The sequence below is a fragment of the Manis javanica genome, chromosome 9 (genome assembly GCF_040802235.1).
Source record: "Manis javanica isolate MJ-LG chromosome 9, MJ_LKY, whole genome shotgun sequence".
Taxonomy (NCBI): Eukaryota; Metazoa; Chordata; class Mammalia; order Pholidota; family Manidae; genus Manis; species Manis javanica.
This window is the reverse complement of record NC_133164.1, coordinates 57,703,390-57,731,255: the sequence shown is the minus strand read 5'-3', so window position 1 is coordinate 57,731,255 and position 27,866 is coordinate 57,703,390. Positions and strand designations below refer to the sequence as shown.

The following is a 27,866-nucleotide window of genomic DNA, read 5'->3' as shown; positions in this document are numbered from 1 at the left end:
GGGTGGTCCTGGCTCCGCCTCAGGGGAGATGTTCTGTGAGAGCAGATGGGAAGCTGCCAGGGGTTAGTACATATCATTGGAGATTTTAAAAGTTGAGTCATGGAAAGTGATAATAATGGTTATAGCTTGTGTTTGCATAACATTTTAAGGTGTTTTCACATGCTTATCTTACCGTTACTATTTCTTAGTAAGTAATTATTGTAGAATAAGTCAGGTAGTCAGGGCATTCATTATTTGTGCAATTGTGGTGGGCTCAGTAATGGCCCTCTGAAAGCTGCCCATGGTCCTAATCCCTGGAACCTGTGAATGTTACCTTATATGGCAAAATAGGACTTTGCAGACATCGTTAAACTAAAGATCTTGAGATGGGGAGATTATGGTAGAATATGTACATAAACTCTAAATGTATATGTACCCTTAGAAGAAGGAATATTTGACACAGGAGCTGGAAAAGACAAGAAACAGATTTTCTCCTAAAGCTTCCGGAGGGGTGTGGCCCTGCTGACACCTTGGATCTGGTCCACTGGTAATGATTTTGGATTTATGGCCTCCAGATTTGAAAGACAATAGATTTCTGTTGTTTTAGAGCCACCAAGTTTGTGGCCAATTTGTTAAAGCAGTTATTGGAAACAAATACACCCACTTTTAGAAACATGGAACCTGAAACCTAGAGGATAAATGATTTGCTTAAGACCATACAGTTAGCAGGTAGAACTAGCATTCAATCCAGGTCTATTGACTTTAAATCCACTGGCTGCCTCTCTCCTTTACTGAGCCCTTCCTCTTCAGTGAAAGAGACAGTGTAGGAGAAAAACAAGACAAGAGCGGCTATCATCCTTGGGTGCTTATTAGAAACACTAGCGTAACTTTCACAAAATACCCCTTTAGGCCCTACCCCAAACAACTGAACTAGACTCTTTGGTAGGGGGCCCAAGCAAAGGTATTTCTAGAAGCCCTTCAGGCAATTCTGGGTACAGCTAGGTGTGCAGAGCAGAACAGGAGCTCAGGCATTGCCCAGTGGTCAATTTTTTTGACGGGGCACACGTCGTCTCAGGGTTTTCAATGCTGCCGGTGTGCATCTGATTGACCTAGAGAATCCGAAGAAATACAGATGCCTGTCTTCACTCCTCTGATGAGGTCTGGTGAAGGTACCTTTCAAAAGCTGCCCAGGTGATTCCGGTGTGCCATCTGGATCGGTAACTAGTGACCGTGTTGTTTTTGTTTTATTCGCTGCTGTATCAAAGCAGTGCTTGGCACAAAGCAGATATTCAGCACTTCTTTGCATGAATCCCATCTCACGCATGAGGCAATGAGGCCCAGAAGCTCACACAGGTGGCGGCGCTGGTCATCTCTCCATGACATTTCACTCGGAAATGCTCAGGTCGCTTTCTGGAAGGGATACTGAGGCCGTGGTGCGGAGTTCTAAAGAGCAAAGCGTGCCGGGGGCCGGCGAGCCCGGCCACGGAGTTAGGCGGGGGTGGGGCCGGCGCTGGCGCGCGTGCAGCCGCACCGCTCGGGCCCGGTGTGTCTGCGCCTGCGCGCGGCGCCGAGGGGACGGGGTCGGACTCAGAAATGGCGGCCTCCGTGCTCTACAGCTGTCTGCGGGCCGCCGCCACCCTTAGGAGCCACCAGTCCCGGACGGCGCTGCGGGCCGCCGCCCAGGTATGGCGGCCCAGCCCGCTCTCGCTTCGCGAGTCGGCAGGAGAAAGGGCGAGGTGGGAGACCCGGCTCCTGCGGGCGAGGTGTGAGGGGACTTGAGGCCCGGCTCGGGGTCACTCGCAGTCCGTGACATTGCTGACATGGGGTGTCTCGCCGGGCCCGCGGGCAGCTTGTCCGGGATCGCTGCTCGCCAGGACTGCGAGCAGGCCCACGTTCGCGCCGCTCTGCTCGGGCCCTTATCCGCGGGGAGCCCGGCGCCCCGACTGTCGAGCTCACCCAGTTTCCAAGGGGGCGGAGGGACCTGGGGTGGGAGGTGAGGGGCCAAGACAGTTTGAGCTGTCGACCCCGCGTCCGGCGCGGTGCGGCCCCGGTGGTTTCCGCGGCCGCTCTTTGGGGAAGGGGAATGCCCTTCACGTGTGCTTCTGTGTGTCTTGGGAGCTGTCACAGATGGGAATGACTTCCAAGAACCAGCAGTGCTCGCTGACGGGCCTTTTCTGGGACGAGGCAGGGAAGTTTTCCACTTTCTCCAAGTAGTTGTGTACTGCTCTGTTCGTTAATAGTGGTAATAAGATGATGTTTACCAGCTACCAATGGGGAAGTAAGAAAATTGTCTTTTGGATAGACCATAGCATAATAGTTACAGTTTTTTTGTTTTTGGAGTTTTCACTGTATACCAAGTACTGTGTTAGGCGTTTTGCATGTAGTCTTTCACTAGACTTTTCTGCAACACTGCAAGGCATCTTTAATATCTGCATCAGTGATGAAGAAACTAGCTAAGAGAACAAGTAATTTGGGCTAGGTCAGGGACCAGGTAAGGTCAGAGCTGAGGTTTAATTCCATAACTGTTTGGCTCCAAAGCCTGTGTGCTTGGATCTGCTCCACAGTTTTTTCGGAGGGTAAGAATTGGTCCATTCTTTTTAATGTTGACACCAAGAAACTTGGGAAAGGACATGGTTGACTTCATAATTCCAGAATTTAAGGTTATGTTCTGAAACTAACTTCTCAGATATGACAAATAAATTGATTTAGACCTATTTTTTTTTCTTTTTAAAGCTATTCATTCTTTCAGCCTAGATGTAGCAAATTCCATGAATATGCCTCTTAATAGAAGTGATTTTTTTGGCCTTGAACTTCCTTCTTGTGAGTTTTAAAGGGTGTGTCAAGTTTTTAGAAAATGAGGATGTGGTAAACAAATACGTTTTCATCCTAATGATAATCTTTATCCTTTTGGAAATTTCTTTAAAAGCCTTTGTCTCTTGAAAATGCCTGATACATTGTCTTGTAACATCTTTTCTCTTCCACCCTCTCATTAATTGAGTTGTAGAGTTTGGAAGGGTCTTAGTCTAACTCCTTGCTTTTGTAGATGAAAACACACAGTGTGGGACCTTAGGAAACTTGTTCAAAGTCACACATTGAGTTTAGCAAATTCTCTTAAACATTTTGTTTAGTTCTCTGACCTTCCTTCTAGTTTCCCTGTATCTTATATCCAGTATATATATTTGATAAAAATAGTTCAGGTTACAAGCAGATAAAATTAAAATATTTTCTGTGTTGTTGTGAATCACACTACCCAGCAACTACATTTTAACACTTTTGAATAAGTATTATTTAAACTAGGTATGTTATTGCACAGGTATTGGGTAGGGATTTGGCCATGAATTCATGGCATTTTAGCAGTAATCTTAAGTGATGTCAAGAAAGATAAATACTTAAATATGGGCATCTTTGTGATTATGAAGGAATTTGTATCAGCAGCATAATTTAAAGCTGATGATATTTCAGGTTACAACTTTTAGTGGTGCCAGCAAAGCATTATCAAAATACTTCAGATATTAAAACCTTTAAATGGTTATAAAAGCTACCAGTGATACCTTATGAGTATGACTATTTGTTTGTAAGTACGGGTATTTGAAAGAAACCATAAAAAATATACTTAAAAGAGTTTTGTGTCATGGGTTTACCCTGAACTTTTTTTGGAAAAATTTCATAGTGATAGAAATGTTCTAACAATAGTACAGTGAACACATATTGCCTTCACTGAAATTTAACATTTACCACATGTGCTTTATCTTTAAAAAATTACATGTATGTACATATACATATGTTTATATACGTATGGATGTATGTATAAGATTACATTCACTTAGTTTTGCTAAGCCATTTGAGAGTAAGTGCAGGTACTTTACCCCTGTATATTTCAGTATGTCTTTTAAGAATAAGGACATTCTCCTAAGTAACTACAATATAATTACCATACTTAGGAAATTTAACATTGTTTAACACTATATTTATTGTGTAGTTCAAATGATTTCCCCAGTTGTCTCCAAAGTATTTTTTAGTTTTTTTTCCAAACTGGGATTAGGCCTCTGTAGTGCTTTTTTTTTTTAAGTCTGTCCAGCTAACTAGGTGCTACCTAGTGACTCTACGATTGCTCTTATATATTTTTATACATGTCTGTATAAAACATGTCATATATATATTTTTATACATGTCTGAACTTTGTAGCTGGAACCATGTCAGCCTTGTTCTTTCATTGTCCCTAGCACAGTGTCTGGTGTATAGGGATTCAAAAAATGTTTCAGTTTATGACTACTTTTGCTAAGCTTATGGCTAGGTACTCCTTCCTTATCCTCCCCTTATTTTTATTACTATTTTGAGGTATAATTTACATAAAGTGTACAACTTATAGGTGGCCAGGTTAATTTTTATGCATGTATATATCTGTGTAGTCACCATTCGGTTCAAGATATATAATGTTTTAAGTTCTCAGAAGGCACCCAGTGCCTGACTGTCCTTATCAATACTCCCCAACAGAAAATAACTACTACTTTTGACTTCTGTCACCATACATAAGTTTTGACTGATTTTGAACTGTGTAAACAGAAATCATGTAAGTTTGTATTTTTGTGCCTGGCTTCTTTCCTTCAAAATTATGTTTGTGAGATTAATCTATTGATCTATGGGCAATAGTTCTTTTATTTTTTTTAATTGCACTGTAGTATCCTGTTAGATAAATATGCCATAATTTATCCATTCTGTTGATAGGTAATTGGGTCCTTCCCATTTTTTTTTGGATATTATGAATAAGCTTATGAACATTCTTACATGTGACTTTTGGTAGATGAAACACTCATTTCTGTTGGGTATATACCCATGAGTGGGATTTCAAAAGGTAGGTGTATATTGAATAGTTTGGGAAGTTGCTGGCTTTTAATATTGAAGTGACACTAAATCAGGGAGTTGAGCTACCCTAGTGAAATGTTATCCAGGATTTTAGTTTACCAGATAAACCAGAAATAAGTTGCTACTTCATGTGATTGACTTCATAGACTAGTGGTTCTCAAACTGTAGGGTGCTTAAGAATCACTGAATGACTTCTTATGAATTCAGATTTCCTTAGGCCAAGTCCAGAGATTCTGATTTTGTAGACGAGAGTGGGTTATTATCTGTTGGTTTCTTATTTTTTATAGGTCATTAGAGATATGGTATAAAAGATAAGGATCAGACATGATGCGGTAACAGTTAAAACCACAAGGGTAAAATTTGATATTTAGGTAGTGGATTAGCACTTAGGTTATAATTTAGGTACTCTTGAGTATTATGTTTTGATGATTTAATGCAATAGTTTTATTATTTTATTAACAGTTATGAAGAACCAAGTATTGTATATAAGCAAAGTATTTAGAAAGGTGTGTTTAATAACTTTCAAATCATTGCCATATGTAAATATGTCTACAATTTCTCTAGGTTTTGAAGAACCAAGTACTGTATATAAGCAAAGTATTTAGAAAAGGTGTTTTTAATAACTTTCAAATCATTGTCATATGTAAATATGTCTACAATTTCTCTAGGTTTTGGGAAGTTCTGGATTATTTAACAACCATGTACTCCAAATACAGCAGCCACAGCAAAGGCATCTCTCACTCCATGAGTACATGAGCATGGGACTGCTGCAAGAAGCTGGTGTCTCTATTCCCAAAGGACATGTGGCAAAGTCACCAGATGAAGCTTATGCAATTGCCAAAAAATTAGGTACTAAATCAAGAATAACTTGTGCCACTTTGACATGGGAACTCTGATAAGATGTGAACTTTACTTTTGGTTTAATAACAACTTTAGGTTTTATTTTATTTAAAATAATAAAATTTTATTTACTTAGAAGATGGAACTTTATGATTGTTGACATTCTAAAATTATGAGATTACTATAAGCTCCTGTAGTGCTAGTAATTTAAGAATCATAAGCTCCTGTAGTGCTAGTAATTTAAGAATCACTTATATTGGTGTTAGGAAGCTGAAGTCATGTTTTCAGTTTGAATATAATTATGGGGAAGGAAGTTCTATTTAATAATTTGTAGCTTAAAAAGGTGGTGCTGGTGATGATTCTTCAGGGAAATAGTGAAGGGAATCTTAGCTGCCAATGTGGCTGTAAAGAGTTCTAATATACCACCTGCCTTCCCTTGCTTTTTTTGGATAGGAAAAATTTGGAACCAAAGGGGGAAAAAAAGAAGGTGAACATTAGAATGTAAGCTCCACAAGAGCAGGGTTTCTTTGTCTCATGTTGTGCATTAATATATCCCAGACTCTTAAAAGAGTGCCTGATTCTTAGCATGGGGAGTTGTTAGCATGGGACTAGCACCATTGATCCTTATAGTTGGTGACTGCTGAAGCAGCCCTGGCCTTTTCCTGAGTATTCTCTACAAATTCTATCATTTCCTATGTTTGCCATGATTTGAAAAAGTTGGTAAGTGCTGTCCTTGAAGACAAATTTTATCTGGTCTGAATAATTGAAGTTAAGGATGTGAGAATGGTTGAAAGAAATTTAATTCTAATTTTTTTTATAGACCGTTTTACTCATATATATTTTTAATGGTAGATCTTTGGTAGACAGCTAATTAATTCTGTGGCTCTTTATTGCCCAGAATAATATCCTTTAGGCTGGGGGAAAAGTTTCTTCCATTTTTGTTCTAATTTTTGGAGGAACTTTAAAAGCTATGCTTCATAGAATTTTAAAAGAAGAAACCTTAGTACATAGCTAAGATACAAATACATATAATTTTCCTGTTGCCCTAAATAGAATTGCATTGGTATTGGCTTTCCATGTTTAAAATTACATGTAATGTAATCATTTTGCTGCCTGAAAATTACTCAACTTAGTGAAATTTATGTTGTCTGACTAATCTGTTTTTATTGTTGGCCTTTTTTAAAGCATTAATAATAATGCTTACATTTACTACATGTTTTTTAAAATTGCTTAAAACAACATGTTTATTCTCATATTTCTTGAGGTTAGAAGTCAAATGATTCTTAAATCTCATCTTTTTCTTTTTTACTTTCTGTCTACACATGATATGAAAAAGTTGGGAAGTGCTGTCTTTGAAGACAAGTTTTATCTGTTGTGAATAATTCTATGAAGCATAGCTTTTACAGTTCCTCCAAAAATTTGTCTCAGGGTATTTTTTGATTTTAGAAGTCAAATGATTCTTAAATCTCATCTTTTTCTTTTTTAACCTTTTGATTCCCTTGATCCATTTTTCCTATCCCTAACCCCCATCTCTAGCAACCACCAGTCTGTTTTCTGTATCTATGAGCTTAATTTTTTCCCTCCAATTCCACATATAATAGAGATAATGTGGAATTTGTCTTTTTCTGTCTGACTTATTTCATTTAGTCTTTGAGATCCATTCTCGTTGTTACAAATGGCAAGATTTCATTCTTTTTTATGGCTGAATAATATTCCATTTTGTTTGGCTGTCTTTCTATTTATCTTTCTATCCCTGGAATAAATCCCACTTGATCGTGCTGTCTGATCCTTTTTACATACTGTCTAATTTGCTTTGCTAAAATTTTTTGAGGATTTTTTGCATCTGTCTTCATCAGGGATAGTGGCCTAATTTTCTTTTCTTGTGGCATCCTCATCTGGGTTTGGTATCAGTAATGCTGGCCAAAATGAATTTGGCAGTGTTTCCTCCCCTTCTATTTTTTTGGAAGAGTTTGAGAGGAATTGGTGTTAATTCTTCTTTGAATGTTTGGTAGAATTCACCAAACGTTGGTGAAATCGTCTGGTTCTGAACATTTGTTGGGAGAATTTTGATTACCAATTCAGTCTCTTTGGTAGTAATCAATCTGTTCAGATTTTCTTATTTTTTATGGTTCAATCTTGGTAAGTTGTTTATTTCTAGGAATTTAACCATTTCTTCTAATTTCTCCAATTTGTTGGTGTTTAAATGTTTATAGTCTCTGATTGAATTTCTGTGGTTTCACTTGTATCTCATTCATTTCTAATTGTATTTGAGGACTTTCCCTTTTTTTCTTGGTGAGTCTAGCTGAGGTTTGTCAATTTTTAACTTTTCAAAGAACCAACTCATAGTTTATTTGATCTCTGTTGTCTTTTTAGATTCTACTTCATTTATTTCCTTCCTTCTACTAACTTTGGGCTTTGTTTGTTCTTTTTAGGTCTTTGAGATAGACAGTTAGGTTGTCTGAGACTTTTCCTGTTTCTTGAGGTAGGCATTTATTGCTATTAACTTCCCTCTTAGAACTGCTTGTGCCTCATCTAGTAAATTTTGGTGTGTTGTATTTCTTTTTTGATTTGTCTCAAGGTATTTTTTGATTTTTTTCTTCGACCCCTTGGTGGTTTTGTAGCATGTTAATTTCTACATATTTGTGAATTCTTTCCTTCTTGTAATTGATTTCTAATTTCATACCATTGTGGTTAGAAAAGATGCATGGTATGATTTCAGTCGTTTTAAATTTATTAAGACCTGTTTTTGGCTTAATACGTGAGTGCTCCTAGAGAATGATTATGTGCTTTTGAGAAGGATATATATTCTGTTGGTTTGGATGAAATGTTCTGTATATATCTGTTAAGTCCATCTCGTCTAATGCATTGTTTAAGGCCAGTGTTTCCTTATTTTCTGTCTGGATGATCTATCCATTGATATAAGTGGGGTATGAAGTATCATAGTCCCTTACTGTCATTGTATTGCTGTCTGTTTCCCCCTTTAGGTCTGTTAATATTCGGTTTATATATTTAGGTGCTCTTATGTTGAGTGAATAGATATTTACAAATGTTAGTACTCTTGTTGGATCAACCCCTTTAGCATTATATAACGCCCTTCTTTGTCTCTTCTTATAGTCTTTTAGTGGATTTTGTCTGATACAATTATAGCTACCCAAGTTTTCTTTAGGTTTCCATTTGCTTAGAATATCATTTTCCATCCCCTCATTTTAACTTTGTGTGTGCCCTTGTATCTAAAATGAGTCTTTTGTAGGCAGCATGTAGATAGGTCTTGTGGTTTTTCATCTGTTGATTGAAGAATTTAGTCCTAGTATTTAGGATTCTAGTACAGTTAAGATGAAATTTCTATCAGGTTGAATAAACATATGCAAAGATTGCTATCAGTGAACCTGGAGAGAGGTTTCTAATGGCATACAATAGGATTTTGCATTCTTTTTTCTTCTTTCCATTGTTTTATTAGATGATTGTATATGAAGAATGCTTAGAACATTTGTAAATGATTAAAGGTAGGAGGGATGGTGAATATATTTTAAAGACAACTTTAGGATCCAGAAATGACCTTGTCTGACTAAAGCAAAGGGCCAAATCTAATAAGACTGTAAGCTCTATTAGGGCAGGAAAGGTCTCTTTTGCTCATTGTTGTATCTACAGCTCCAGCACAGTATCTGGTATGTAGATGTAACTGTTGAATGAGTTAATGGAGTTGAATAAAATCTTTGTTTCAATCAGTTGTCTTCAGATTTATCTTCTGATCCTTCTCCCTGTCATGATTTGATAAGACTGTATTTCATTAAATTTTTGTTTTAACTTTTCTTTTGATGTAAAGGGCTTTTTTAGAAGGAACTTTTGAAGACTCATCTCTGCCCTTAAAAGAGTTTATATTCCTAAAGAAAGGAAGTTGACACTTTGGGGGAGGAGTCTTGAGTCTTACAAAATTAAAAAAAAAATAGAGCTTTATTACTCTTACTTAAAAGTTTAGTATGTTAAATTCTCAGTTTAATTTTAGGAAATTTTGAATTTAGCCCAACAAAGCACCAGTTTAATTATTTGCCATTTTTTATATTACATTTATACTTTTGAATTACATTTGCCCTCTGGATATAAATGAATATTTATGCAGTACTAGAAAACCATGACATTGCAGGTTACCAAAAACAGGTAAAATGACTAATTGCTTCTCCTTTTAGTTTGGCTGTGAACTCTCTTAATTTTCCATAGTCCCTGAGGCTAACTGTTGTCTACTCAGTAAGAAAATTATTGTTAGTTCTAAGGAAATTTCTAAGTTTTCTCTAATTTTCATCTAATACTAGTTTTTACTTGGGAAAGTTGGGTACCATGGCAGACTGATAAGGGTCTGTCTTATAGAAACAAGGCACTTCTTGTTGGCTTGAGTATTTCCCATTCTCAGTTTTTTCAAGAGCAGTGGAAAATCTAGATTTATAAGAATTCTGTCCATTTTTAAGTATTCTTTTATTCAACATCTACAAAATATCTGATAGGGAGCCTCCCAGGAGCTTATAAAATTTATAAATCATCAGTGAAATAAAGATTCTGCTCTCCTAGAGATTGTATTCTAGTGAGGGAGCAAAACAACAAATGATAAACATGAGAGATTATAAATTATGTTTGAAGGTGATAAATTCTATGGAAAAAAAATAGAGTAAGGAAAGAGTGGTTGTCACAGATGGGCAGGTTGCAGTATTTAATAGGATGATCAGGGTAAACCTAATGAACAATGTGAAACATAGGAAAAACTTAGGAGGGAATGAAGACCTTTCCAAAAGGATATAGTTTTCTCCCGCTGTCTGAAAGTAGAATGTTCCTATGAAACAGTTGATAATCTGACATGGCATAAAACAAAGAAGCAAGCAATTACCATTAATTTATATGAGAAAAATGTTTAGCATTCCTAGACCCAAAAAATAACCTCTCTTAGGCTTTTCTGATGCCTTAGAACATATCTTGCTTACGTGGATATACACAATAAATGGAGATAAAACACAGATTCACTGACAGAGTGCAAAGCAGTGGTGGCTTGATGCTGTGATGCTGAGTGTAGTTCCTGGGGAAGGAGCTTGGCAGTGCCACCCTTGCTGTTTGGGATGTGTACTGCCTTTCTAATGGCTCACTACAAAACTAATGCTGAATGCTATTTTTGCTTTTTGCCTTTTTTCTTCAAAGGAAAATCCTGTATGGCTTTCTTTTGGTTGGTGAAAGGAGGTACTAATGTAGGTCTCTTGTGAAAGTGAAGTGGCATAATGTGAACTTTAGAAAAGTTGGGATGCCTTTACCTGGCTGGATTCAGAGTATTCTGGGCAGGAGGAGCCTTATAGCCAAGTCTTAAAAGTCAGGAACGTGCTGGGAACAGTGGAGACTAGTGTAGCTGGAGTTGGGAATGAACAGTGAAGAGGGCATAGGAGATACAAAGGGTAAGGGTACTGGGGGTTTATATAGGGTCTTGTAGGCCATAAGTACTGTGGCTTTTATTCTGAGTGAAATGGTCATTCAGTGCAATGCTCTAGATAGAGGACTGATGTGCTCCCTTTGACTGCTGCTTAGAGAATATTATGTTAGGGACAAAGGTAATCTAGGTGAGATGTAATGGTGGGTGGGACCAGGGTCCAAACTGGAGGTGATGAGGAGTGGTCAAGATTCTGGATGAATTTTGAAAATGGAATCAGTATGATTTCCTGACTGATTGGATGTGGGACATGAGAAAGAAGAGTTTAATTTTTAAACAGTGCCTTGACTGAGTCATAGGGCTATCTTCTGACTTATTGCCTACATATCTGACATAGACTCATTTACATCATTAACTTTCTAAACCTTCATTTGTGATAATTGTGTGTAAGTATAAACTGTAGGTTATTACTTATTTGTTTGATCATAAACTGAATTTGTTACCTCCTTGGTATGGTTGGTTTATCTGATAATGTGGGAATCCCCATGCATTCTACATGGTATGTGCGTTGTGGGATGAGTTTTCCCCAGTAGTAGAGGACCCGTCTTCAGCCCATTCAAATACAAGTTCATGGAATGGTTGTTATATCGCAGGGACTGCTTTGTTCTAGGGATATAACAAGACAGTGTCCTTAACCCTGACTTTAAAGGTGAATTATTTTGCCATAATACAATATTGGTGTCGCGCTGCTAGTATGGGCAAAATGCTATGAGAGGCATAATGAGGAGCCTCTGAAATCCTGCCTTTCTGGGGAGACAGAGAATACTCCTCTTAGAGGTATGACGCTGGATCACAGTGAGTAGTACCTGGACTAAACAGCATGTTTGCTGATTTTCTCCATCAAATTTGAGGAGGTTAATAGAGATAGATCAGTCTACTTATTAAAGAACAATTCAGAGTATTTATTAAAAAAATATTTTTAAGACTTACACCTTGAATCTTTTGATAAACATACCTTAACTGTTGATAAAACTCATCAAAACTGTACAGCTCAAGATTGTATATTAACAGGTCTTTCTGTTAATGGGACTGTGTAAGTTGGTGTAAATACTGGCACTTTCCCCTAAGTCATAGTATATTTCTGCTCACTGTAGCATTTATCACTCACATTTTCATAGGTCATGTGGATTGAAGGGGAGGGAAGTGTTAGGAAGACATTTAAGTCTCAATTTTGTACTTTCAATACTCCAAAATGTCAAATGAAATTACTTTCAGAATACTTTAAGAAATAGTTTAATATGAGAGGCTAATTTTTTAAAGTTGTGGATCTTTAGATGATGGATGTTTTAATATTCTAACCTAGAAAGTCTACACAAAGAATGCCTTATTTTTTGATATTGTGGAAAAATTAGACTTTGCTACCTTTAATAACACTGCTTAATGTGTATGCTTAGTAACAATATTGTCTTACGTGCTGCTCCATGCTTCTTATCTAATAGAAGTGTTTTTCTTCTAGGTTCAAAAGATGTTGTGATAAAGGCACAGGTTTTAGCTGGTGGTAGAGGAAAAGGAACATTTGAAAGTGGCCTCAAAGGAGGAGTGAAGATAGTTTTCTCGTAAGTCATGTTGTTTAAAGAAAAACACATACATTGTAAAGGGTGCCTCTTACTATTAATTGATGGAAATACTGAGATTTAAATGTAAGATAAGATTTTGGCTATCATGTACTTTTGTTTTTCTCATTTGGAGGAGAAAAGGATTTGAGTTCTTTTTTCTTATTTCAGTCCAGAAGAAGCAAAAGCTGTTTCCTCACAAATGATTGGGAAAAAGTTGTTTACGAAGCAAACAGGAGAAAAGGGCAGAATATGCAATCAAGTATTGGTTTGTGAGCGAAGATATCCTAGGAGAGAATACTACTTTGCAATAACAATGGAAAGGTCATTTCAAGTGAGTAATTGTAGACATGATACATGTAGGATGATTTTATTACATTGAATTTCAAAAGTCGATTATGATTTCTATTTGTATGAGAAAGATTAAAATTATCCATGATCTATATATATGTTATGATCATAATTTTATTTCTTTGTCATTTTAAACAGTATGCTTAATGCTATAAAATGTAATATATCATATTGTGGTAATAAAGGCTATAGGCAAAACCCTGCTGAAATAAAATCCAGAGGACTTGTGAATTGTTAATTTGCTAAGAGCTGGTTAAATTATCTCTGATTCTTCTCTACATGCCAGAGACTGAGAAAATAATTTCTAACAGATTAAAATAATCTAACCAAAGAGAAAGTTTCTGAACCTTTCAAGGGAATGTGCATCCCTGGCTTAATCTTTTTTCTTTTTTGACCTCTTGATATTTTTTATAGTTTGGGGTTTTTTCACCAGATGATTTGGTACTTGGTAAGTTGAAGGATGCCCGTCAATAGCAAACAGTATGATTCTAAGGAACGTCAACCCTAGCTCTGCTCTCCTTTCTTCATAGGACCTAAAATGTTAGCAGTGAACTCTAGGCATCAGGCAAAGAGAAAAATCCTTTCATAGACCTGTTGCTTGGAGAGAGGATTGATAATCATTTTATACTATAGTTGTCTGGCTTTTTGAGTGTGTTGGTTAAGTTTTAGGAGCTGCATCTGTGTGGTAACTTGTTTGTCTTTTGAAGCAAGCTGGGTACACATTTGGAAGCCCTGGTAAGAATTTGATTTAAAACATTACTAAATCCACAATTAGTAATAAAATAAAAATTTCAAGGGTCATAAAAATAGTTTTCTTATATAAAATAGCTTTTTAAAAAATAGGTGCTTTTCTTTATTCTGATTTTTTTCCCCTTATGGTCAGTTAAATCTTCTAGTAATGTTTGAGTGATATTATTAAGTGTTCTTTGTAACTTTTAATTTTTATAAGAAAGATTTCTTAAGGTATAACACTAGATGGTAGTAAAAACTCACTTAAGATATAAGATAAAAATATTGTTCTATTCATAGGTGATGTTTTTACTTCTACAGGTTTCTCTATATGGTAGAATTTAGTTTTGTAAGTTATTTTAGAAATCCTATGATAGTAACCTTATCTATTACACATATTTGTAAAAAATGATAGCTTTTGCACATTCACTTACTTCACTACATTATCTTTTCCTTTTTGTTGATCTTATATATCAGTATCAATCATTTTGTTAGTTATGTTTTTATATTTTGTTATAGCCAGAAACAAGGTTTCTATGCTAGATAATTTGAGAGTCCTGTAATGTTGCACATTCACAGTAGCTTATCTTGATGGGAGTAAATGTAGCAAACTATTTGTTTTTAAAGATATGAATATAACAGACTGAATATATATATATTTTATTTATTTATTTATTTATTTTTCTTTTGGTATCATTAATATAAAATCCCATGAGCAGCATTGTGGTTACTAGATTCCTCCCATTATCAAGTACTCCCACAAACCCCATTACAGTCCTTGTCCATCAGTGTAGTAAGATGCTGTAGAGTCACTACTTGTCTTCTCTTTGTTGTACAGCCCTCCCTGTGCCCCCTCCCCACATTACATGTGCTAATCATAATATCCATTTTCCCCCTTATCCCTCCCTTCCCACCCACCCTCCCCAGTCCCTTTCCTTTTCATAACTGTTAGTCCATTCTTGGGTCCTGTGATTCTGCTGCTGTTTTGTTCCTTCAGTTTTTGCTTTGTTTTATACTCCGCAGATGAGTGAAATCATCTGATACTTGTCCATCTCCACCTGGCTTATTTTACTGAGCATAATACCCTCTAGCTTCATCCATGTTATTGCAAGTGGTAGGATCTGTTTTCTTCTTATGGCTGAACACACTGAAAATATTTTATTAAAGATATATTAAAGCATTAAGGAGAAGGATCAAATTTGAGTTACTTTTAAGAACTTGAATTTTTAGAGAACTATTTTGAGTCTTAGGAAAAAATTTGCAAAAGGAATACATATTTGTAATAATTACAACTAAAAATTTGGTAGTACTGTTAAAACCACTTGGCCAAAGACATAGTATTCTGTGATGCAGTCACAGTAGACCAATATGCAGTTGGTTGATGTTAGTTTTGGGGTTATAGTGAACTGTTTTGGGAAGCCCTGTGGACAGATCCCTATTAAGCAACAAAAGATCAGTTTGCTATTTCAAAAGAAAAGAGCATATTTGACTGATTTAAAGTCTTATTCATAAGAGTTAATGGATCTTTAAAAATTGCTTTAGTTGCTTATCTGTTTTTAGGAGATGAGTCATAGGCTCTATTAGTCTTCTTTAGTATGTATCACAACAGGAATCCAGGGTAGATATCTTACCATATTGTTGGTATGACAAAAAAGTCAGTTTAAGTACCTATTCTTTGTTTTGGCATTTTTGAAAGCTCAGATTTCTTAACATTTGCTCAGTGCCTGTTGGGTACTTTTGGGTTGAGACAGATCTAATTTAACAAATCATATTTGCTACCTTAATTTGCTTTTCTAGTAAAACATTGCAATCTGCAGTAAATGTTTATTCAAGTCAGTTTTTTTACTTTGTCTGGAACAGATATAAAATATGCTTGTAAAAATTCAAAATTCATTTTTCATACTTTAATTTTTTTTAAAGAGGCCTTTTTTTATTAAGTGGTCTCTTTGTCATATAATTTTAAATTCAAATCTAAGGCAAAACTTTTTGTTATACCAAGAGAAGAGGAATTTAGGTTAAGAAAGTGAAAATATCATTATTAATTTACTTTATAGTTACTTGCTAGAACTAAAATTGTTCTGAAAGGTTACTACTAACATATAAAAGTTAAAACCAAATCATTTAAAATGAGAGGTGGAGCCAAGATGGCAGCGTGAGTAGAGCAGCGGAAATCTCCTCCCAAAACCACACATATTTTTGAAAATAGAACAAATACAACTCTTCCTAAAAGAGAGACCAGAAGACACAGGACAACAGCCAGACTACATCCACACCTGCGAGAATCCAGCGCCTCGCAAAGGGGGTCAGATACAAGCCGCGGCCTGGCAGGACCCAAGCGCCCCTCACCCCAGCTCCTGGCGGGAGGAGAGGAGTCGGAGCGGGGATGGAGAGGGAGCCCAGGACTGCTGAACACCCAGCTCTAGCCATCTGCACCAGAGTGCAGACACAGTGCCTGCATGGTGTGCTGGAAACTAGGGAAACAGGACAGTAAGACCTGTGAACGGGTCCCGCAGCTGATGCCCCTGGGACAAAGAAAAGCGAGTGCTTTTTGAAAGTCTTAAAGGGACAAGGACCCCACAGCTAGATGGAAGCATCCCGGGACACTTAGCCCAGCAGCTGGCAATCCCGGGGAACTCTGGGCACCCTAATCCCCTGGACAGCAGGGCAGCTCGGAGGCCTCTCACAGAGATAAACAGCCTCATGGCTGTTTCCCCTCCAATGCGGCTCTGCATTGTCAGAGCAGCAGCCCGAGGCAGGTCACGCCCACAGCGAACATGGAGCTAAACTCCATAGTGGCCAGGCAAGAATTAGAAGCCCTGTCTGCAGCAGCTGCCTAGCACATGCAGCTAGAGGTCACTGTTCTACAAGGAGAAGAAGGCCACAAACTAACAAGAAGGGACGTTCTCTCAGCCATCACTTGTGCCAGCTCTGCAAACTATCTCTATTGCCATGAAAAGACAGAAAAATTTGATACAGACCAAAATCACAACTCCTGAGAAGGAGATAGACCTAACCAGTCTTCCTGAAAAATAATTCAAAATAAAAATCATAAACATGCTGATGGAGATGCAGAGAAATATACAAGAGCTAAGGGATGACGTCTGGAGGGAGATTACAGAAGTGAAACAATCTCTGGAAGGATTTATAAGCAGAATGGATAAGATGCAAGAGGCCATTGATGGAATAGAAACCAGAGAACAGAAACGCATAGAAGCTGACACAGAGAGAGATAAAAAGATCTCCAGGAATGAAACAATATTAAGAGAACTGTGTGACCAATCCAAAAGGATCTCCAGGAATGAAACAATATTAAGAGAACTGTGTGACCAATCCAAAAGGAACAATATCCGTATGATAGGGGTACCAGAAGAAGAAGAGAGAGAAAAAGGAATAGAAAGTGTCTTTGAAGAAATAATTGCTGTGAACTTCCCCAAACTGGGGGAGGAAATAGTTGCTCAGACTACAGAGGCACACAGAAATCCCAACAGAAGGGACCCAAAGAGGACAACACCAAGACACATAATAATTAAAATGGCAAAGATCAAGGACAAGGACAGAGTATTAAAGGCAGCCAGAGAGAGAAAAAAGGTCACCTACAAAGGAAAACCCATCAGACTATCATCAGACTTCTCAACAGAAACCTTACAGGCCAGAAGAGAATGGCATGATATATTTAATGCAATGAAACAGAAGGGCCTTGAACCAAGGATACTGTCAGCACGATTATCATTTAAATATGAAGGAGTGATTAAACAATTCTCAGACAAGCAAAAGTTGAGGGAATTTGCCTCCCACAAACCACCTCTACAGGGTATTTTAGAGAGACTTCTCTAGATGGGAGCACTCCTTAAAAGAGTACAGAACAAAACACCCAACATATGAAGAATGGAGGAGGAGGAATAAGAAGGGAGAGAAATAATCATTAGACTGTGTTTATAATAGCTCAATAAAACAGAAACAGTAATTCATTCAGCAGTCATGACTGAATGCAAATTGGAGATCATTATTTTAACTGATCTCTGTGTACCCATGTAGGCTTTCTTCTGACCATCTGGCTACATATTTTGGAGTTGCTTTCTAATTGGTCAGGGACTTAATACAAAGAAAGGCTGTTAACTTTCTCCATATTAGTATTTCATGTGTATTTTTTTTAGCCCTTTCTCTAACATACAGCCAACTCTTAGATCATTAGTAAATTAATTGGTAAAATCATTACTTCACTAAGATTTAATATCATCATTCCCCCCCATTCCTACCCCAACCCCCATCCTAGTCCTGCTGCATTTTGGGGTTATCTATAGGTTATTTCTGCTTCAAAACATGACAGTAGTTGGACAGGCTCTTCTTAAATCTGAGTTTTTCCCCCCCTTTCTTTAGAGCTTTGTAAAAGCTTGTATTTACCAACTGCCTTGCTAGAGAAGAAATGACTAATACTTGTTCTTTTGAGGTTTATGGAAGAACTAAAAATTATACTATAATTTCAAACATTTCTTGTAAGCTTGCTGATGTTCTCTTGTTCTGTCTCAGAAGGCACAATGAATTCTTTCATTAAAGTTTTGTGTGTGTGTTCCAATGAGTTCTGACACCAGAATTGGGTCAAATTTCACAGGTTACGGGAACAATCCTTCACATGACTGTCCTCACTCAGACACAAGCGTCAAGTTTAGGGCCATTCCCAGATCACCTTCTCTTCTGAACAACTGGCTACAAATTTGGGGGTTCCTAGTATTCCCTTAGGTTTCATAGTTTGCTAGAATGACTCACATAACTTAGGAAAGTACTATACTTATGATAACAGTTTTATTATAGCCAAAGGATACAAATCAAAACCAGCCAAATGGAGACACGTGGGGCAAGGTTTGGGGGAGTACCAAATAAAGTTTCCTTTATCCTCAGCTTTGTGTTACCCTTCTGGAATATTGATAATGTGAGCACAGAATATTGCCAACTATGGAAATGCACCAAATTTTTGGTTTAGAGTTGTTTTTGCTTTTTTAAAATATTTTTTTATTTTGGTATCATTAATGTACAATTACATGAGCAACATTATGGTTACTAGACTCTCCCTATTACCAAGTCTTCACCACATACCCCATAGGCTACAGTCACTGTCCTTCAATGTAGTAAGATGCTATAGAATCACTATTTGTCCTTTCTGTGTTGTACTGCCTTCCCCGTGTCCCCCCCCCACCACTACATTATGTCTACTAATCGTAATGCCCCTTTTTCCCCCTTGTACCTCCCTTCCCACCCATCCTTCCCAGTCCCTTTCACTTTGGTAACTGTTAGTCCATTCTTGGGTTCTATGAGTCCTCTGCTCTTTTGTTCCTTCAGTATTTTCTTTGTTCTTATACTCCACAGATGAGTGAAATCATTTGATACTTGTCTTTCTCCACCTGGTTTATTTCACTGAGCATAATACTCTCTAGCTCCATCCATGTTGTTGCAAATGGAAGGATTTGTTTTTTTTCTTATGGCTAAATAATATTCCATTGTGTATATGTACCACATCTTCTTTATCCATTCATCTACTGGTTGCTTTCCTTTCTTGGCTATTGTAAATAGTGCTGCAATAAACATAGCAGTGCATATGTGTTTTTGAAACTGGGCTCCTGCATTCTTAGGGTAAATTTCTAGGAGTAGAATTCCTGGGTCAAATGGTATTTCTATTTTGAGTTTTTTGAGAAACCTCCATACTGCTTTCCACAGTGGTTGAACTAATTTACATTCCCACCAGCAGTGTATGAGGGTTCCCCTTTCTCCGCATCCTTGCCTACATTTGTTGTTTGTCTTTTGGATGTTGGCCATCCTAACTGGTGTAAGATGATATCTCATTGTGGTTTTAATTTGCATTTCTCTGATGATTAGCGATGTGGAGCATCTTTTCATGTGCCTGTGCCATCTGAATTTCTTTGGAGAAATGTCTGTTCTGCTCCTCTGCCCATTTTCTTATTGGCTTATTTGCTTTTTCTTTGTTGAGGTGTGTGAGCTCTTTATATAATTTGGATGTCAACCCTTTATCAGATATATCATTTATGAATATATTCTACCATACTGTAGGATGTCTGTTTGTTCTACTGATGGTTTCCTTTGCTGTACAGAAGCTTTTTAGTTTGATATAGTCCCACTTGTTCATTTTTGCTTTTGTTTCCCTTGCCCAGGGAGATATGTTAATAAAGCAGTTGCTCATGTTAATGTCCAAGAGATTTGTGTATGTTTTTTCCTAAGAGTTTTATGGTTTCATGACTTACATTCAGGTCTTTGGTTTGTTTTGAGTTTACTTTTTGTATGGCATTAGACAGTAATCCAGTTTCATTCTCGTATATGTAACTGTTTGGTTTTGCCAACACCAGCTGTTGAAGAAGGTGTCATTTCTCCATTGTATATCCATGACTCCTTTATTGTATATTAATTGACCACATATGGTTGGGTTTATATCTGGGCTCTCTAGTCTGTTCCATTGGTCTATGGTTCTGTTCTTGTACCAGTACCAAAGTACTTGATTACTATGGCTTTGTAGTGGAGCTTGAAGTGAGGGAGCGTAATCCCCCGTGCTTTATTCTTCCTTCTCAGGATTTCTTTGGCTATTCGAGGTCTTTTGTAGTTCCATATGAATTTTAGAATGATTTGCTCTAGATCATTGAAAAATGCTGTTGGTATTTTGATAGGGATTGCATTGAATCTGTAGATTGCCTTAGGCAGGATGGCCATTTTGACAATATTAATTATTTCTATCCATGAGCACGGTATGTGTTTCCATTTATTGGTATCTTCTTTAATTTCTCTCATGAGTGTCTTGTAGTTTTCAGAGTATAGGTCTTTTCACTTCCTTAGCTAGGTTTATTCCTAGGTATTTTATTCTTTTTGATGCAATTGTGAATGGAATTGTTTTCCTGATTTCTCTTTCTGCTAGTTCATCATTAGTGCATAGGAATGCAACAGATTTCTGTGTACTAATTTTGTATCTCACAGTTTTGCTGAATTCAGATATTAGACCTCGTAGTTTTGGAGTGGATTCTTTAGGCTTTTTTATGTACAATATCATGTCATCTGCAAACAGAGACAGTTTGACTTCTTCCTTGCCAATCTGGATGCCTTTTATTTCTTTGTGTTGTCTGATTGCTGTGGCTAGGACCTCCAGAACTATGTTGAATAGAAGTGGGTAGAGTGGGCACTTTGTCTTGTTCCTGATCTTAAAGGAAAAGCTTTCAGCTTCTGACTGTTAAGTATAATGTTGGCTGTGGGTTTGTCATATATGGCCTTTTAGTATGTTGAGTTACTTGCCCTCTATACCCATTTTGTTGAGAGTTTTTATCATAAATGGATGTTGAATTTTGTCGAATGCTTTTCAGCATCCATGGAGATGATCATGTGGATTTTGTCTTTCTTTTTGTTGATGAGGTGGATGATGTTGATGGATTTTTGAATGTTGTACCATCCTTCCATCTGTGGGATGAATCCCACTTCATCATAATGGATGATCTTTTTGATGTATTTTTGAATTCAGTTTGCTAATATTTTGTTGAGTATTTTTGCATCTATGTTCATCAGGGATATTGCTGTGTAATTTTCTTTTTTTGTGGTGTCTTGCCTGGTTTTGGTATTAGAGTAATGTTGGCCTTGTAGAATGAGTTTGAGAGTATTCCCTCCTCTTCTACTTTTTGGAAAACTTTGAGGAGGATGGGTATTAGGTCTTCACTAAATGTTTGATAAAATTCAGCAGTGATGGCATCTGTTCCAGGCATTTTGTTCTAGGTAGTTTTTTGATTGCCAGTTCAATTTCCTGGCTGGTAATTGGTCTATACAGTTTTCTGTTTCTTCCTGGGTCAGACTTGGAAAGTTGTATTTTTCTAGAAATTTGTCCATTTCTTCTAGGTTATCCAGTTTGTTAGCATAAAATTTTTCATAGTATTCTCTTAATTCTTTGTATTTCTGTGGTGTCCGTCGTGATTTTTCCTTTCTCATTTCTGATTCTGTATATGTGTAGACTCTCTTTTTTTCTTGGTAAGTCTGGCTAGGGGTGTTTTTGCTTTTTTTAAAATTGTGGTAAAAAATACATCACATAACATTTACTATCTTAGCTATTTGTAAGTATACTGTACAATAGTGTTAACTTTTTACACGTTGTGCAATGGATCCCTGGAACTCTTTTTATCTTGTAAAACTAAAACTCCATATCCATTGAACAACAATAACTCCCCCCTTTACCCTGCTCTCCAGCTCCTGGCAACCACCATTCTACTTTCTGTTTTTGAGAGGTTGACTGTTTCAGATACCTCACATAAGTGGAGTCATCCAGTATTTGTCTTTTAGTGATGGATTTATTTTACTTAGCATAATGTTCTCAAGGTTCATCCATATTGTAATATGTGTCAATATTTCCATCTTAAAGACTGAATAATGTTTCATTTTATGTATATACTGTATTTACTGTGTGTTTCATCTGTTAATGGATATTCAAGTTTCTTCCTCTTCTTGGGTGTTGTAAACAATTTCACAGTGAACATGGGTGTGCAAATATCTGTTTGAGATCTATTTTGTTTTCGGTTCTTTTGGATATGTACCCAGAAGTGGGATTGCTGGACCATATCGTAATTCTATGTGTAATTTGTTAAAGAACCTCCCTAGTCTTTTCCACAGAAGCTTCATTATTTTACATTTCTACCAACAGGGCACAAGATTTCCAGTTGGTCCACATCTTCACCAATGCTCATTATTTCCTTATTTTTTTTCTTTTTTTTGACAGAAGTTATCCTATCCTAAAGGGTGTGAAATAATATTGTGGTTTTGATTTGCATTTCCCTAACAATTAATGATACTAATAATTAACAACATCTTTTCATGTGCTTTTTGGCCATTTCTATATTATTATGGATTAAATGTTTAGTTCCCCCACCCTCAAATTCATATGTTGAAGCTTAACCCTCAATGTGATGATTTTTGGAAGCGTGGCTTTTGTTAATTAGGTTTAGATGAGGTCCTAAGGGTGGGATTCCTACAATGGGATTACTGTGATAAGAAGAGATATCAGAGCTCCCTCTGTCATTGTGAGGATACAGTGAGAAGGTGGCCATTTGTCAGCCAGGAAGAGGGACCTCACCAAGAACTAAGCCTGCTGGCACCTTATCTGGGGCTTCCTAGCCTCCAGAATTAAGAAATAAATGTCTGTTGTATCAGCATGCAGTGTATGGTATTTTGTTACAGCAGCCCAACCTAAAACAGAAATTGGTACTGTGCAGAGGGGTGCTGCTCTAACAAATATCTAAAATGTGGAAATGGCTTTGGAACTGGATAGTGTGGTGGAGACTGAAAAAGTTTTGAAGTACATGCTAGAAAAGCTGAGATTGTCATAAAGGGACTTTTAAAAGAGATTCTGATAAAGAGAAAAGAGGAGAGCTATAGAGAAAGCTTATAGACTGTTGGTAGAAATATGGATGGTAAAGATCATTTTGGTGAGGTCTCAGATGAAAAAACATATTATTGGATGATGGAAAAAGTGATCGTTGTTATAGTGGCAAATAACTTGACTGAATTGTGTTTATGTTGTAGTGCTTTGTGAAGGTAGAACTTGGGAGTGATGACTGGATATTCATCTGAGGCAATTTTTAAGCAAAGTATTGAAGTTGTGGCTTGGTTCCTTCTGACTGCTTTTAGTAAAATTCAAGGAGAGAGAAGTAAAGAAGGGATTGTTAAACAAAAAGGAATCTGACTTATAGATTTGAAAAATTCTCAGCTTGCCTATGTTGCAAAAAAATTAGTTATTTAGGAGAGAATATGAAGGTGTGGCTAAACAAACCATTTGATGAGGAGGTTAGCATGGGTGTTAATCATGAACTGTGAGAAATGTCTGTTGGGTAAACCACTCAGTCTGTGGTATTTTTTTTATAGTATCCTAAGCTAAGACATATATTTTCTTTGGAGAAATGTCTATTTAAGTACTTTGCCTATTTTTAAAATGGATTGTTTGGTTTTTGCTTGTTGGCTTGTAGTTCTCTATGTATTTTGAATTTTAATCTCTTTGCATACATATGGTTTGCAGATATTTTGCCACTCAGTAGATTGCCTTTTCACTCTGTTTCTTCTGCTGCATATAATTTTGAAGTTTGATATATTCTCATTTGTCTATTTTTGCTTTTGTTGCCTTTGCTTTGATGGCTTATCCAAGAAATTATCACCAAATTAATGTTATGAAGCTTTTCTCCTGTGTTTTCTTCTAGGAGTTTTATAGGTTCAGATCTTACATTTAGGTTTTTAATCCAATTTGAATTAATTTTTGTATAAGGTATAAGATAAAGGTTCAGGTTATTTTGCATGTGGATATCCAGTTTCCCCAACATCATTTGTTGATGAGACTATCCTTTCCTCATTGTGTAGCCTTAGCAATTTTGTCAAAGACCATATATAGAAGGGTTTATTTTTAGGTTTTTTATTATGTTCCTTTGGTCTTTATATGTCTTTCCATGAGAAGCATACTGCTTTGATTATAATAGCATTATAATATGTTTTGAAATCAGAAAATATGAGGCCTCCAAGCTTTGTTTTTCTTTCTCAAGATTATTTTGGGTATTCAGGGTCCTATGAGATTCCATGTGAATTTTAAGGTGACTTTTTTCTATTTCTGCAAAAAATGGACAATGGAAAAAAGATTGTATTGGGGAAAAATGCTAGTGGGATTTTAATAGGGATTGCATTTAATCTGTAGATTGACATTATCCAATGTATGAACACAGTATGTCTTTCTACTTATTTGTGTCTTCTTCAGTTTCATTCAGCAATGTTTCATAGTTTTCAGTATACTAGTCTTTCATCTCCTTGATTAAGTTTATTCCTAAATACTTTTTTTATGCTATTGTAAATGGGCAGCTCCTTTTCTTTATTTCCTTTTGTATTGCACATTGTTAGTGTATAGGAATGCAAGACCTATTTGAGGGTTGTTTTGGTATCCTGTAACTCTGCCTAACTTGTTTATTAGTTCTTAAACAGTTTTTTGTAGGTTCTTTAGGATTTTCTATGTATAAGATCATGTGACCTGTGAGCATATAATTTTACTTCTTCCTTTCCTATTTGGATGCCTTTTATTTCTTTTTCTTGTCTGGTTGCTCTAACTAGGACTTATAATTGAATAACATGGAGACAGAAGGTGTTCTTGCCTTTTTCTTAATCTTAGAAGGCAAGCTTTCAGTTGTTCACCAATTGACTATGATATTCATTGTGGCCTTTTCATATAAGGCCTTTATTATATTGAGGTAATTTCTAATATTCCTAGTTTTTTGTGTTTTTATGAAAGGATGTTGAATTTTTGTAAATGCTTTTTCTACATCAGTTGAGAGGACTATATTGTTTTTGATCATGATTCAGTTAAGTGGTATATTACACTGATTGATTATCATATGTCAGACCATCCTTGAATTCCAGGAATAAATTCCATTTGATCATGTATAGTCCTTTTTATGTGTTGTTGAATTTGGTTTGCTAGTATTTTGTTGAGAGTTTTTGCATCAGTGTTCATCAGGGATACTGTCAGTAGTTTTCTTGTGGCATCTTTGATTTTGGTATCAGGATACTGCTGGCTTCATTAATTAGAATGAGTTTGGAAGTGTTCCCTCTGTTGGAAAAGTTTGAAAGATTGGTGTTAGTTCTTTAAGTATTTGGTGGAATTCTTCAGTAGATCCATCTGGTTCTGGACTTTTCTTTCTTGAGAGGTTTTTGCTTGTCTGGGAATTGTTTAATCCCTCCTTCATATTTAAATGATAATCGTGCTGGATGCAGTATTCTTGGTTCAAGGCCCTTCTGTTGCATTGCATTAAATATATCATGCCATTTTCTTCTGGCCTGTAGGGTTTCTGTTGAGAAGTCTGATGATAGCCTGATGGGTTTTCCTTTGTAGGTGACCTTTTTTTCTCTTTGGCTGCCTTTAATACTCTGTCCTTGTCTTTGATCTTTGCCATTTTAATTATTATGTGTCTTGGTGTTGCCCTCCTTGGGTCCCTTGTCATGGGAGTTCTGTGTGTTTCTGGGTCTGAGAGGCCATTTCCTCCCCTAGTTTGGGGAAGTTTTCAGCAATTATTTCTTCAAAGAGACTTTCTATCCCTTTTCCTCTCTCTTCTTCTTCTGGTACTCCTATGATGTGAATATTGTTCCTTTTGGATTGGTCACACAGTTCTCTTAATATTCTTTCATTCCTGGAGATCCTTTTATCTCTTTCTGCATCAGCTTCTCTGCGTTCCTGTTCTCTGTTTTCTAGTACATTAATGGTCTCTTGCATCTCGTCCATTATGCTTTGAAGTCCTTCCAGAGATTGTTTTATTTCTGTATTCTCCCTCTTTATTTCTCTGCAAGTCCATCAGCATGGTTATGACTTTTGTTTTTAATTCTTTTTCAAGAAAATTGGTTAAATCTACCTCCCCAGATTCCTTCTCAGGAGAGTATGTCGAAGGTGTCTGGGTTAGCCTGGTCCGGATCAAATTTTTTTGCCTTTTCATGTTGATAGATGCAGTGGTATGCTATTGACTCATCTGTCAGCTGGGAGAGCCAACACCTTTTCCACTTGCTCCTTGCCTTTCTTTACTGGGACAATGGTGACCCTTAGCGGCTTGTGTTGGGCAATTGCGCATAGACTGGGTCTGTTTCTTGCCCAGCCGCCTTGGAGGAAGCTCCCTTGCTGTGGGCCAGCCTCAGGCTGCCGCTCTGCTATGGTGGGACGCCGGAGTGGGAGCAGACCGGGGGTGCTGTTTATTGCTGTGAGGGGTCTCAGAGCTGCTGCCCAAGGGGTTGGGGTCCCCAGAGTTACCCAGAATTCCCAGCTGCTGGGCTGAGTGTCCTGGGACTCTTCCATCCAGCTGTTGGGTCCCTGTCCCTTTAAGACTTTCAAAAAGCACTTGCTTTTCTTTGTCCCAGGGGTGCTGACTGTGGGGACCCGCTCACAGGTCTTACTGTCCTGTTTCCCTAGTATCTAGGACCCCACACATGCACTGTGTGTCTGCACTCTGGTGCGGATGGCTAGGGCTGGGTGTTTAGCAGTCCTGGGCTCTCTCTCCCTCACGCTCCGACTCCTCTTCTCCCACCGGGAGCTGGGGTGTGGGGCCTTGGGTCCCGCTGGGCTGTGGCTTGTATCTTACCCCTTTCACCAGGTGCTGGGTTCTCGCAGGTGTGGATGTAGTCTGGCTGTTGTCCTGTGTCTTCTGGTCTCTCTTTTAGGGATAGTTGTATTTGTTGTATTTTCAAAAATATATATGTTTTTGGGAGGAGATTCCCACTGTCCTACTCATGCCGCCATCTTGGTTCCGCCCTGTTGAGAGGTTTTTGATTAGTGATTTAATCTTTTTACTTGTAGGTCTATTCAGACTTTTCATGAATTCATGAGTCATTTTTGGTAGATTTTTTGTTTCTGTAAATTTATCCATTTCTTGGTTCTCCAGTTTCTTGGTGTGTAATTGTTCATAGTAGCTTCTTTTGATCCCTTTTATTTCTGTGGCATGAGTTGTGATCTCTTTCTTTCCTGATTTTTATTATTTGAACCTTCCCCCACCCCCCTCTTTTTCCTTTTTTTTTTTTTTTTTTTTTTTTTTTTGTTATTTGAGTCCTCCCTCTCCTCAAAAGAGAGAAGAGAACTAACTTAGCTAGTTAGGCTAGCTAATGGTTTGTAGATTTTGTTGATCTTTTCAGTGAACCAACTTAATTTTGTTAATTTATTTCTATTGTTCTCTATTTCATTTATTTCAGCTCCAATCTTTATTATTTCCTTCTTTATGCTAATTTTGGGTTTAGTTTATTCTTCTTTTTCTGGTTCCTTGAGTTGTTAAAAAAAAAAAAGAAAGCCATGAGCTGGGTGCTTTTTCCCAACTTCGGTGAGCTGTGTTAGCTTCTTTCTGCGGTATTACAAGTTCTCTGGTGCTGTCATAAGCTGCTGGGCTGTCGTTTGTTTTTGGTGGCTTCCCATGCATTCAAAGTATGCAGGTTCACAGTCAGCCCTGCAAGTCAAGTGAGACAGAAACCAATTCCTTGGATAGCCCCTTGAAAAGCAGGAGTGTTGGATACACATTTCATGCTTCTCTTTCCCTCCCAAGGGAGAAGCTCAGCTTTGGGCTGTTTGT

The 27,866-nt window shown here is 37.3% G+C and overlaps 1 protein-coding gene across 4 annotated transcripts in view; it reads left to right on the top strand.

The window, feature by feature from the left end:
• The first annotated feature begins 1,507 nt into the window (after window positions 1-1,507).
• Window positions 1,508-27,866, top strand: part of SUCLA2 (succinate-CoA ligase ADP-forming subunit beta) — a 53,334-nt gene continuing 26,975 nt past the window's right edge. For 3 of the 4 annotated variants that reach the window (XR_012121080.1, XM_073212647.1, XM_036996581.2), the window contains exons 1-4: window positions 1,508-1,662; window positions 5,511-5,691; window positions 12,597-12,696; window positions 12,865-13,027. Coding sequence is in view for 3 of the 4 variants with exons in the window: in XM_073212647.1 (XP_073068748.1) it covers window positions 1,573-1,662; window positions 5,511-5,691; window positions 12,597-12,696; window positions 12,865-13,027 (534 nt within the window). In the remaining variant the exon portion in view is untranslated. Of the gene's footprint in view, window positions 1,716-5,510; window positions 5,692-12,596; window positions 12,697-12,864; window positions 13,028-27,866 lie in introns of all 4 variants that reach the window. The other variant, XM_036996582.2, reaches the window with a different exon arrangement.